General features: G+C 57.9%; 1 protein-coding gene across 1 annotated transcript in view; it reads left to right on the forward strand.

Annotated features, from left to right (window-relative positions):
* Nucleotides 1-7296: 7296 nt before the first annotated feature.
* The window catches only part of KLF13 (KLF transcription factor 13), a 45343-nt gene continuing 39565 nt past the window's right edge, over nt 7297-13074 (forward strand). The window contains exon 1 of the mRNA XM_004278350.4: nt 7297-8251. Coding sequence (XP_004278398.1) covers nt 7657-8251 — 595 coding nt within the window. The 5' untranslated portion in view covers nt 7297-7656. The remainder of the gene's footprint in view (nt 8252-13074) is intronic.

Below are 13074 nucleotides of genomic sequence, written 5' to 3' on the forward strand. Positions count from 1 at the left end.
CATGATCTTTCAATTTTAGTTTTTCCTTACATCAAAGTTCTACATGCAGATAGCTTAAAGCTGCAAGGTTAGGAAACATAACCATCTCTAATCCCTTCCCTTCCCTCCTTCCCCCTCCCCAGGGACAATCCTACTTGCCTCTTTTACCTGATCGTTTCCACAACTCAAACGGTATATGCATTTGTTTCCTTTTGCTGCATAATAAATTGCTGCAAGCTTAGCTGGAAACACACATTTATGACCTGCGGTTCTGTAGGTCAGAAGTCTGGGCATGGTGCAGCTGGGTTTTCTGTCTCAGGCCAAAACCAAGGTATTGCCTGAGCCCATGTTCTCCTCTGGGGCCTGAGGCCCTGTTCCAAGCTCAGGTGGCTGTGGCAGGATTCTGTTCTTTGTGGTTGTAGGACTGAGGTCCTCTGTTCCTGACAGTCTGCTGTCAGCTGGAGGCCACTCCCAGCCCCCCATGTTCCTTGCCATGAGGCCCTTCTACCTTCAAAGCCAGCAACAGAGAATCTCCCGTGCCTCAAACCCCACTCCTGCTTCCAATCTCCCTGACCTCCCTGTCTCCAACCCTAGACCCAGATGAAAGGGCTCATGTGATTGGGTCAGGCCCACTCAGATAATCTTCCCCATCTTAAGGTCAACTGATGTGGCACTGAATTCACATCTGCAAAAGCCCTTCACAGAAACACCTGGGCTGGTGTTGGGCTGACTGGGAGGAGGTGTGGACACCAGGGGTGGGGAGGTGGGGGGCCACAGTGGAATTCTGCCATCACACACAATCACACTGCCGCCTCCCAAGGTTTTGGTCTGGGGTGATGTTGGTTGATCTCCGAGATGTAGGTGTGGACTTGGCTCCCTTTCCTCCCACCGCCTCTGCCCACGTGGACATCTCTGGGGGCCTGGTTCCTCCATTAGATCAATGTTCCTTGTTTACAATGATCATTATGGAAATACTCTCTGCAGCTGAACCAAGTGGTCAGTGACAATGGACTTTCTTTTGTTCTCTCTGGAGCTCTTGATTATCTTCCGTTTGCTTAGTTTTCTATCTCCTTACCATTAATCCATCCCCAAACTCTTGGCTAGTTTTCTCAATAGCCTCTCAGGTCACATCAGGTTTCGTGTAAACCATTAACGCTTTTGGCACAGCTCAGCTCCTTGCCTTCTGGGGACATCGTGGGGCTGCCCCTGGCTCCCTGTGGGCAGGATGGTCCATGTGACTAGCTAAGAGCACAAGCGATGTGCGTCATTTCTGGGCCAAGCATTTAATTGCCAGACCTTCCTTCTTCCCTCTGCTGTGGTGACTGTCAGTGTTCCAGAGAGGGATTGCTCTGTCCATCTGGATGCTGGGGTGGGAATGATCACGCCACAGAGCAGAGTGCTCAGCCAACCCTCCAGGTACTAAGAACTAAACTTATGGTATTTGAAGCCACTGGGTTTTGGAACTATTTGTTACTGAAGCATAACTTAGCTGCTCCTGACTGGTACAGAAAATGGTAACCAGGAGTGGGGCATGGCTGCAATGGAAAACAAGGCATGTGACATTGGCATAAAGGCTGGTCCAGTGGGCAGTGAGGACACTGATTGTGGAGGTTGGAAGGATGGTCATCACATAGCCAGCGGTAGAACGTGGGATACATTGTCACCTGGGATAACTTAGAAGTTTCAGAGACTAAAGAGACTTGAGGGTGTTCCTCTACCATCAAAGACCAAGAGGCTGAAAGAAGCTGCAATTCAGTTGAGACAAATATGTCTTGTGAGGCCCTTGAGAGTGGCCACTGACAATGAAGCAAGCTGGAATCGAACAGATTAGGTAAGACATTAACTAGAGTGTTGAGGAAATAGTAGGGCAAAATAAACCATGTACAAGCACTAATACAGTTTGTGGCTGGAACCTAAGATGACCCTTCATCTCCCTAAGATGACCCTTCATCTCTAACCTTCTACAGGCTGAAAGTGGGCTGGGGAAACCGCTCAGCCTCCAAGGAGGGCATATTCCCATGACCCCTCTCCCGCAACATACAGCCAAGGAGGATGATGGTGGAGGAGGAACCCCGCAAGGTGGAGCAGGGCCCGTAGAACAATTGGGTGGCTGGGACTCCCAGGGAATGAGACTGGGACTATTCACCCAGTCACTCCAGGATGAGGGGCAAAATCCCCCCAGCAGGGTCTCAGAATTGCTAATGGACACTGTCTGCTGGGATCTCCCCCTCCTCCCCTTTCTGAATTGGGCTGTTTGTTGTGTCATTCTGTCCCTCTCCATCACTGAATGTTGAGATTGTGTATTGGAGCTGGGAGTGGGGTGGAGCCGCCTACAGAGGTCCTCGATCTCGAGCAGGATGCTACCTCCCTTGGCCTCGAATCCCTGTTTTCCTTCTCATCTCCGATTTCCCTGTCTCTGGCCCCTAGGTCAGGATTTAAAAGTTTTCCCACCTGGGGAGAGGGACAGTGTATCTTGTGTGAAAGAAAGCATGAGGGACACCTCTGGGTCCCTCTACCATGGCGACCGGCATGTTCTAGACAGAGGCTGCTCCATCGACCTGGGCGTCCCCAGGCAACTCACGATGGATGTGTAGCACGGCCAGAAAAAAACCTTTTTTTTTTGCGGTACGCGGGCCTCTCACTGCTGTGGCCTCTCCCGTTGCAGGGCACAGGCTCCGGACACGCAGTCTCAGCGGCCATGGATCTCAGCCCCAGCCGCTCCGCAGCATGTGGGATCTTCCCGGATCGGGGCACGAACCCGTGTCCCCTGCATCGGCAGGCGGGCTCTCAACCACTGCGCCACCAGGGAAGTCCAGAAAAAAAACTTTGAGATTTGCAGGTGGTTTGTACTTTGGGCCCAGCTTCTCCTGATGGGTACAGGGATCCTGTCTATTTCACCTCCTGAAGAAGTGTCCATGGAGCATTTGACCTGCTCCAGCCTGGCCTGGTGGCCCTCTGCACCCCTCCCCTCCCTTCTGCATTGAATGCCTCCTTCCTGGATCACATGCCTCCCTCTTTCTCCATTGGCTTCTTTATTTTGGTGAAGAATTATCTCTGGTAGCATCCTACCATGAGAAAGAACCCATGGGTAAAAGTTTTCAGATCTAATTCATCTCAAAGTACTTGGTTAATATTTTCACTGGGTAAAGACTGGAGAATAATTTTCCTTTAGATTCTCAAGGCTTTGCCTCTCACCTTCTGGCTCCTGACCATCTCTGTGTGACCTACTTCTAATGTCAGGACACTTTGGTCCCCATTATTCTGAACTTCAACAGTGATGTGCCTTGGGGTAGAACTATTTTTTCCCGTTGAGCTCCCTGTGGGCCCTTTCAGTGCATGCCCCTGAGTTTTAGAGATTTTTTTAAGGATGAATTAAATGATGATTCCCCCCACTTCCACCCCCTGCCACCCGTGTTTCTCTGATCACTCTTTTGGGGTTCCTATTATTTGATCGATGGACTTTCTGGATGGTCCCCCTTTATTTTTTTCTCTCCTGCTTCCCATTTTTGGGGTTCCTTTTGTTCTTCTTTCATAGAGATTTCCTCAACTTTATCTTCCAATCCCTCTCTGGAGGGTTTTTTTTTTTTCATTTCTGCTACTTTAAATTTCCAAGAACACTTTTTGTTTGTTCTCCGAATGTTTCTTTATATGTGGCCTCGCTTCATGGGTTGCCATATTTTCTCTGATGACATTATTGATGACTACGTTGCCATGTACTTCTCTCTGCATAGTCTCTGTTTCCTCCAAGTTGATTTAAAAAAATCTATTGGGCTTTAGGTTTCATGACACAGGCTTTCCTGAGATGCTGGGTCAGCTTCGGCTGCCTGTGACACCCCGATTAGAAGCTCTGCACACGTTGGGGCTCATTACTTGCGCCCTTCCCTCTAGGGTGGTCTGGCTGCTCCCTTGGGCAACCACAGGTGTCAGAAAGTTTAGGTGTTCCCCTCAGCCTGGTCTAATGCCCCAGGAAAGACCCTTTCAGCCTCCTGGCTGCGGCCATTCTGAAAACCCAGAAGAGGGGATGGGGCATGTTCTCAGCATCTAACACCTATAGGTTCATTTAACCCCTCTGTTCCTATTATGGAACCTCTGCCCTTAATTGTGAATGGTATCTCTCGGCCCAAGATGTGTCCTTTTACCTTCTTTAGATGACAGACATCTAGTCTTTTATCAGGATGGGGAAGGCAGCACAGATCTGGTGAGAGGATCTGGGCGCTTCTTAAGCAGACTTTATGCCAGCTATTATCTTAGCCTCCATTCACGCCTGCATCCAGAGGTGCCTAGTGCCATCCATTGGTGAACCTTCGGGGGACTCCAGAGTTTGTTCTTGGTTTTCCTTCCTGGCTACCATTTCAAGATTTCGTTTTCTCAGGACTGCTGAGTATTTTAGCTTCAACAACCCTGTTGCAGTTACTTCTTCCCTTGCTTGCCCCATTCTTGCCAATTTCTGCCTTAGAGCAAGCAAACTTACTCCTGTGTCAGGAGGCTCCAAAAGTCAGAGTCAACACATACTGTCAATCCACCACCTCCAGCGGAAACCTCAGCCCCCTTTCCAGTCCAGCCTCTTCACTCCAGACACATCCCCATTCACTTTCTCTGGGCTGATCCTCCCTACCCTGCTTTTGTTTATCCTGTTCCTTCCATCTGACACTAGATCCTCACCCACCTCATACGTACAGAAGCCACCTCTGTCAAAATCCTCTTAAGCAAGGAAAACACGGGCCCGTGGCTATGGTGAGATTTTCCTCTGGGGAAGACAACTATATGTATCTGGAAGATACTCCCATGTGGGATTGGGGTAGTCTGCTGGGCCCTGGGGCCTCCTTCCATAAACAATCATTTATTTATTTTATTTTATTTTGTAAAACATTTATTCATTTATTTGGTCGCACCGGGTCTTAGTTGCAGCAGGCGGGCTCCTTAGTTGCGGCATGCATGTGGGCTCTAGCTCCCTGACCAGATATCGAACCCGGGCCCCCTGCATTGGCAGCGTGGAGTCTTAACCACTGGACCACCAGGGAAGTCCCCATGAACAATCATTAAAGGCCTGAGAAATAAACCAAGGGGCTGAGTTTTGCCTCCAGAATGCCACAGGGGCACAGCCAAAATCCTCAGGGAGGCTGCATCCAGGCGGAGGCCTGTGGGCTGTTTCAGGCTGTGGATGGGGCGTGAGGTATGTGTCAGTGCAGATGACCCTTGACCCAGGCCTGCCTCCCCTCACCCAGGGCAGGTGTCTTGTCAATGGTCAAAGCCTAATGTCTAGAAGGGTGCCTACTCCTAGGTGTGTGTCCTAGGCTGGGGTGTCCTGAGGGATCATGGAGAAAGTGGAGAGATGTGGTACCTCGAAGACTTGGGCAGAATACTGCTGGCTGGAGAGGGATGGGGAGGGGATGGGTGGCTGGTAAGTCAACGTAGGGCCAGCTCCATCCTTAATGAAGTGACTGATTGTGACATGTGGTGAGACTGCAGGAACATTCTGAATCATTATTTGGTCAGAACACAAATCTCTTAAATGTCATCAACACAATCTGCCTGGGAGAAGAATGACTACTTCCTGCCAATAGGAGACCATCTTAGAGGAACCTGACCCAGCTGTCTGGTACAGAGCCCCCCCCCCCCAAATAGCATGCCGTGTGGTCTTCCCGGGGGCACGGACTCCACCAGTGAGAAGGAACTTTAGGGTTTTAGTCACAGATACCCAGGGCGCCCAAACGTCCACACCAGTTTACAGGTCACCATGACATGCAACGTAGAATGCCTGTCTCCGTTCCTCCTTAGTGACCTGGAAAGAGATTTTTCTACCCAGGCCCCAAATTAATTCTGTGAGAATGGCTGCTATTAATTTTGTGCGCAGAATGACTTTGTCCCACCCACCCCTCTTCTCCGGTCCGCAGGGATCCAGTGCCTGGGCTGCCCTCCCTCTCCAGGCTCCCCGCGGGCAGCTGACATGTTTGAACGTCCATTAAGAGCTGCAGACGCCGGCCAGTCTCCCCGGGTCAGGGGCTTGCTGCGATCGGTTCCGGTCTCTACCCTCTATGGTGATGGCCTAGGCCTGTAGCAGAACGGCGGGGGGGCGGGGCCTAGAGAAGAGTGAGGGTGAGGGCGCCGGTGAGGGCCAAGGGCAAGTGGGCGGGGCGGGGCAGGGAGCATTTCCTCCGCCAGGCCCGACAGTGGGTGGGTGAGGCGCGGTGGGCGGGGCCCTCGCAGCCGGTGGCTTTTGAAGCCTCCCAGGCCGAGGTGGGAGAGGGGCAGCCGGGAAAAGTTGGCAGCGGGCCTGGGGAGGGGAGGCGGAGGAAGGGGCCCTGCGTTCCCTAAGCGGCGGCGCCGACGCCCCGGCACGTAGTTCACTCCTGCGAACGCAAGACGCGGTGGACACATCACCCGTGCTGCCAGGCTAACCACCAGCTTGGGGCCAGCCGGGCTCCGGATGACCCGGGCTCAAGGGCAGCGCGGCGCGGCTCGATCCCCGGCCGCCGGACGGTCGGGGAGCTCCGGGTCCCTCCGGCGGGAGTGGCCGCTCCCCACCCGAGACCCCGCTCCCGGCCGGGCAGGGCCGAGCGCCGGACTCAGCAGGGGAGGAGCGTGCAGAGGGCGAGCGATCTTTCTCGCGGCGAGGCCGCCCAAGAACCCGGCTTCGGCGGGGTGCGGCGAGGTTGTTCCGCGCCGGCTGGAGCGGACACGCCTCCTCGCCGGGCACCTCACTCCGGAGAGGAAAGGGAGAAGCGGAGGCGAGCCCCGCAAGGCGAGCTCTCCACCGCGCCCAGCACAGGCGGGGCTAGAGGGACAAAGGGGCGCCCTTCAGAGCGCTCGTCTCCGCGCCGGGGTTCAAGGCTGTCACGGTACAAAAGCTCCGACAGGAAAATACCCCGCGGGGTCCCCGCCGCAGAAAGGAGGGGGCGCGGCCCCGCCCCAGCCCGCCGCCCTCGGACGTCGTGCGTCAGCGTGCCCGGCTCCGGGCTCCAATTTCCGCCCCTCCTCCCGCCGGCCAAGGGGGCACGCCCATCGGCACGCGCACGCCCCGAGGCCGGGTGGGCGCCTCTCTCTGTACGGATTGGCCCTGCCGCGAACCTGAGGGCCAATGGCGTCCGCCCTTGTCCTCGGCCACGCCTCCTCCCCAGGCGTGGGCGCGTGACCGCTCCATCCCGCCGATGCGCGCTCCGGAATCCCCGCCCCCTCCGCGTGCGCAGCTCTCCGCTGCCGCCGCCGCCGCCTGTAACCTGCGCCGCCAGGATGTGGCTGGGGGCTGACGTCGGGTCCAGATGTGGCCCCGGCCCCGCCCACCCCCGGGGCCGGGCCGCCCACACCGAGCCGCGGCGCGCGCGGCGGCTGTCCCGCCTGCCACAATGCGCGGCGAGGCTGCGGCCGCGACTTGGCGCGGTCGTCCCTAACGTCGCCACTCGGCATCCTTAGGGCAGGCCTCCCCTGACGCCCCGCGGGGACCCAACTCGCCCGCGCCCCCCATGCGCTCACTCTTCGGTGCCCAGCCAGGCGGGCGCCTCGCAGACGCGGAGCCGCGCGGGTGACGGCAGAGGCGGCTGCGCGCCCAGCCCAGCCCGCGGAGAGGGCGCGCCGCGCCCCCGCCCCCCGCCAGCTCTCCGGAGGCCGTGGGTGCGGATGCGCCGCTGACGACTCGCAGCGACCAGCAGTGCCGCCCGCCCGCCGGCCGGAGCCCGCAGCATGGCAGCCGCCGCCTATGTGGACCACTTCGCCGCCGAGTGCCTCGTGTCCATGTCGAGCCGCGCGGTTGTGCACGGGCCGCGGGAGGGGCCGCAGCCCGGACCCGAGGGCGCGGCCGCTGTCGCCGCCACGCTGCCCCGCGTCGAAGAGCGCCGCGACGGCAAGGACAGCGCCTCGCTCTTCGTAGTGGCGCGGATCCTGGCGGACCTTAACCAACAAGCGCCAGCGCCCGCCCCCGCGGAGCGCAGAGAGGGCGCCGCGGCCCGGAAGGCGAGGACCCCCTGCCGCCTGCCGCCCGCGCCACCACCCGCCTCCGAGCCCACCTCCCCCGGCGCCAGTGGCGCGGCGGCCGCGCCCCTCAGCCCGGCGTGGAGCGAGCCCGAGCCCGAGCCCGAGCCCGAGGCGGGGCTGGAGCCGGAGCGAGAGCCGGGGCCCGCGGGGAGCGGCGAGCCCGGCCTCAGACAAAGGGGCCGGCGGGGTCGAAGTCGCGCCGACCTCGAGTCCCCGCAGAGAAAGCACAAGTGCCACTACGCGGGCTGCGAGAAAGTTTACGGGAAATCCTCGCACCTCAAGGCGCACCTGAGAACTCACACAGGTCAGTGGGGCGGCCCGGGGCCAGTGCGAGTTGCCCGGCCACGCCCCCGGAGCCGCCGGCGGGTAGCGAGGGGAGGTCGGGCCGGGAACGGTAGGGGCCTCGCCCCTGTCCGAGCCGCTTGGGGCTGCGTGCGACACCCCGCGCACCGCGCGAGGCGGGTCCCGGCGCTGGGAGCCGGCGCCCGCCCGGCGACCGCGCCCCCGCCGGGCACGCCCCCTCCCCGGGCGCGCTCGGGCGGGGCCGCGGGGGCGATTGTCGTCATCAGGGCCGGGGCCGGAGGCGGGGACCCCGCCCAGGCCGGGGGGCGCAAGGGCAGGTGCCGGCTAGCTGGGTGGGGGCCGCGGTTGCGGCCGGGGGAGGTGGGCGGCCCGGGAGCCGCGGGGGAGGGGTGTCCTCGCCCGGCCCCTCCCCCGCCGGCCGGGCGCGCGCTCGGGTGGGGAGGGGCCGGCCCGGGCGCGCGGCGGGCGGAGTTCACGCGGGGACAGGGCTGCCTCCAGCCACTCGGCACATTCTTCGCTCTTCTCTTCCTGTAATTTTTCCAGCGCTCTAAGGTTTAATTTGTCGAAACCAGAGCCAGCGGCGGCCGACGCGGGGGGCGGTCCCGGGTCCTCTCTCGCGGCTCTTTGTGGGAGCCCCGCCCATCCGGCCGGCGGGGGCGCGCCGGACCCGAGGGGCTCGTGGGGCCCGCTGCGCTTTCTCTCGAAAGGAGCGCCCTGCCTCCTGCCCGTGGGTCTGCGCCGCCCTCCTCCCCGCCGTGCTCTCACCTGCCGGGGCCGGATGCGGGCAGGCAGCACCTGCACGGGGGCGGGCGGCCGGAGCCGGCAGCCTGGGATCCGCGGACCGCCGCCCGCCCCCGACCCCAGGGCAGCATTTCCCTTCGCGCGAGTCCGGGACTTTGTCATTGATTCCTCTGTGGTGGTTTTTTGTTTTTTAAACACAAAAGTGGAAACAACCTTTTAATGGGTAAACAACCTTTCTTTCCCAGTTTGGTTTAAAGAATCGTGTATTTCATCTGAGCTTACGCGAACTCTTCTGGACACTTAGGTCTTCCACCTTTGGGACAGTTTTTAAGCCTTTATACTATTAACTTCGTGATCAAAGGTTTCATCTTCTCATTTGTAAAATAACTCACAAACTGATTACATGACTGATTTAAAAACCGCAGTAGTCTTCAAGAACCTAGAGCTGAAAGGCTGTTTCTCCCGGTACATTTGGAACTGAGTCGGCCCAAGGTCTGCGGGTGTCAGGTACCGTGGATCTCACGACCTCTTCCCCCCCGAGGCTGTCCCCGCATTTCTGGTCCCACGCTGTGGCCGCTCAAACCACGTGGCAGGTGGTGGGGTCGCGGGTGAAGGCGGGCCGTTTCTAGGCTGTCTGAGTCAGAGTTCGGGCTGTGTGGACTCATGAGGGGGGTGGGGACGTTACTGCAAGAGTGGGTGTGGTCGTGGGGGAGGGGCGAAGCGAGGTTTGGAGCCTGGTGGACCCCGAGTACCCGGGCGGGGCCAGGGTTTGGGGTGCGGCTGGGGTTGAGTACCTCGTTGAGGCGAGGCCAGTACTGGGTAGGGAACTTGATTGGAAAACCTTTCTGCAGCCTCTTTTACTGTGGCCTTCCACCCGGCAGCACCCGGTAGCCAGCTTCGCGAATTGCGGAGGGACTGGCCCGGGGCGGGGCTCGCCCGGGCCTCCGCCGGGGGATGCCTTCCGGGTTGCCTCAGCCCCCCTGGTCCAGGGTCCATGTGCCCTGCGCAGCACAGGGCAGGATGGCTAGATGCTTGAGTCAGGGGCGCTGGGAACCCGCGCCTTCACAGTGGGGTGGAAGCCAGCCTCTCTGGGGTGCCTGTAAGCCCAAGGCAGCCAGAAGAGGATGGATCCGTACTTTGCCTGCAAAGTACTGTGTCTGTTCTTAGAGCAGGAAGCCGGCCCCAACCTCCAGGTGTGCAGAAACTCTGGAGCCCCACCTCCAGAGCAGTTGTAGACCTCCAAGTCAGGAGTGCACAGGGTTCCCTTGGGGCCTTCGGAAATGCAGATTTCCAGGTACCAGATGTTGACTGCAGTTTAAGGGGTCCCCCAGGTGAATCTGCTTATGAACCAAGAATCTACCTCTGGTCCAGGGCACCTCCAGGAAGCCTATTTCCAGGCTAAGCCCAGGTGTGCAGAGCATAAGTCACTGGTGTTCATAGAGGGGACAGAGGTAGCCCACAGAAGGGAGAGGAAAGGCAAGTTGGCTGCAGGGGGTGACCGAGAGGTGACCCTGGGAAGACCCGAGCAACAGCCCCTGGTTTGTGGGCTCCCAGAGTGTTCTGTGGTGGGAGGGGTGGTCTCTGCAGGCAGTGGCTCAGGTCATGCCAGGCCTTTCATTAGGGACCCCCCCTACTCCCATAGCGATTGTATGGTGGGGAGTGAATACCAAAATGACCTGTAGCCAAGGAGGCAGTTGGCACCTTGCTCTGCCTAGCTTTGTGACCAGGGACTGGTTCCCAGGTCTCCCTGCAGCTTGGTGATGTCTCCCTTGACCACCTGGAAGGTGTGCGGGAAACGAGGATGTGTGTACGTGAAATTACTTTGAGAGTTCCTAGGGTCATGGTTTTTTTTTTTTTTTTTTTTGATGTGGACCATTTTTAAAGTCTTTATTGAATTTGCTACGGTATTGCTTCTGTTCTATGTTTTGTTTTTTTTGGCTGCGGAGCATGTGGGATCTTAGCTCCCCAACCAGGAATTGAACCCTCACCCCCTGCATTGGAAGGTGAAGTCTCAATCTCTGGGCTGCTAGGGAAGTCCCCTAGGGGCATCTTTGACTCTGGGGGCACCTGGGCTTCCTGGCTCTGCTCTGATCTCCCACCCCCACCCCTAACCGACTGCACGCAAAGAGCTGCTGCTTGTCCTGGTTAGCTCTGTGGCTGTGTGGTCCCCCAATGGTCATCCTAGGAACTCATGACCCTCTGTCACATTTAGGTAACTGTTGATGTTATAGCAAGCTCATGATAAAACAAAACAGAGACACAAACGTCTTTGCAACTTGAGCCCCTTGTTATTTGCTTGTTCGTAGCTTCCCAGCCCAGACCTGGGAGGTTTGCTAAGACTCGCTTTGGGGACTGCCTAGACCAGGAACAGATTTTCTTGGAGGCTGAAGGGCTCTGATTTGAAAATTCAAGGACTTAGAGAAGGGAAGCTCTGGACCCCTCTGAGGGCAGACTCCCCCCCCCGCCCCCTGCAGCTGTCCAGGTCGCACATGTTGGAGGAGGTTCCTGCCTGTTGTCCAGGATGGGGCGGGGGGCAGGGGGTGCTTGGTGAGCACCAAGCAGAGTGGCCGCAGTCTTTCTAGGCAGACATATCACAAATACATTCCTACCTATTTGTTCCCACAAAGGATTGTTTTCACAATGCCTCTGTGCCCTGTTTTCCCTCCAGCGCTAGTGGCGAAAACCTCTCCTTGCACCCTGGGCTGGGCCCGTCTCAGCAGCTCTGGGGGCCTGGCCAGGAAGGTGGGCACTGTGCTGGACACAGCCCCTCCCTCCTGCAGCCCCAGAGAGATGTTCCTAGCCACCTGGCCCTGTGTGGGGTGGGGTGGAAAGTAGAGTGAGACTTCACTGTCTCAGCCATTTCCTGTGATAATTTGGGGCAGGATTTCTTTGAAATTTACCCTGACCCACTGAACGAGGGATTTGATCCCCAGTGAGATTACTGGGGCAAGGATTTAGGTCCCCTCCCCCAACCCAAACTCTGGCTTTAGAACATGGTTTCCAAGCACACTGCCCGCCCGGACCCCTGGCAGGTGCTCCCCTGGGCAGCTGCGTTGGAAAGGCAGCCTGTCAGAGTGGAGGGTGGCTGGCCAGGATCTCCTTCGCCCAGAGCAAACCAAGCTGGCAGAAGGCCAGCACTTTGTCTAGGACACGGCCAGGCCAGCAGCTCCCGCCCCTGCTCGCCCACAGTCGCAGGCTGCCAGTGGGCCTAGTTGTGAAACTCTTCAAACAGTGCAGAAGTGTGTAGACAGAATGTGCAACCCTCCCCTCCCCCAGCTAACCACTGTTGCCCTTTACTGGTGCATCCCTTTCCAGACCCTTCTAATGGACTTTTGTGTATACACGCAAGCACGTGCATCCATGGAGTAGGTGATTTAAAAACACACATGTAGGATCCACCAAACACATTCCACCGAGGCTTTTGTCCTGTGTATTTGCTCAGTGAGGCAGCTTCGTTCTTTTTCCTGGCTGCATAGTACTCCAGGGTGCGGCTGTGTGGCTGTATTGTCACTTACCCAGTCTCTTACCTGCTGGAAGCACAGCTGCGCTGCTCTTCTTGTTTGTGTGCTGTTAGAAGCCATGCAGCAGTAGACTCTGGTGCGTGTCCTGGTGTCCAGCTGGCGTTCGTGTGGGATTGAGACCTGGTGGTGGTAGTGACGGGGGCATAGGCAGCATTTAAATGTGTGGTAGAGCTACTCTGTTGACTTAAAGGACACATTATGTTTTGAAAGGAAACAGGCTGACAGATCTTGGTCTCCCCGGTGCTAAGTTTCCTGCTGTGTCTCTGGCTGACTTTTTTTTTTTTTTTTTTTTAAACTTCTCCCAGTTCTCCTTTTGTACACGTGAAAGCATCATATTGAGAACATTTGAAACAAACTCAACAAAACCATTGTTACTCTTGCATCCCTCACGACCGGCTGTCCTGCCATCCTGACTCAGCTTACCCGGTGGCCCGCAGCCCCTGCCGCAGTCAGGTGTGCCCCCGGCGGCCTCCTGGCATGGCCTGCACTGGGCGGGTGTGGGGGGCACCGATGTGATGCCATTTGCTCCCCGCTCCCCTGGCTGAAAGCGGATTTGAGGCCC

This window comes from Orcinus orca, chromosome 2 (genome assembly GCF_937001465.1).
Source record: "Orcinus orca chromosome 2, mOrcOrc1.1, whole genome shotgun sequence".
Lineage (NCBI taxonomy): Eukaryota > Metazoa > Chordata > Mammalia > Artiodactyla > Delphinidae > Orcinus > Orcinus orca.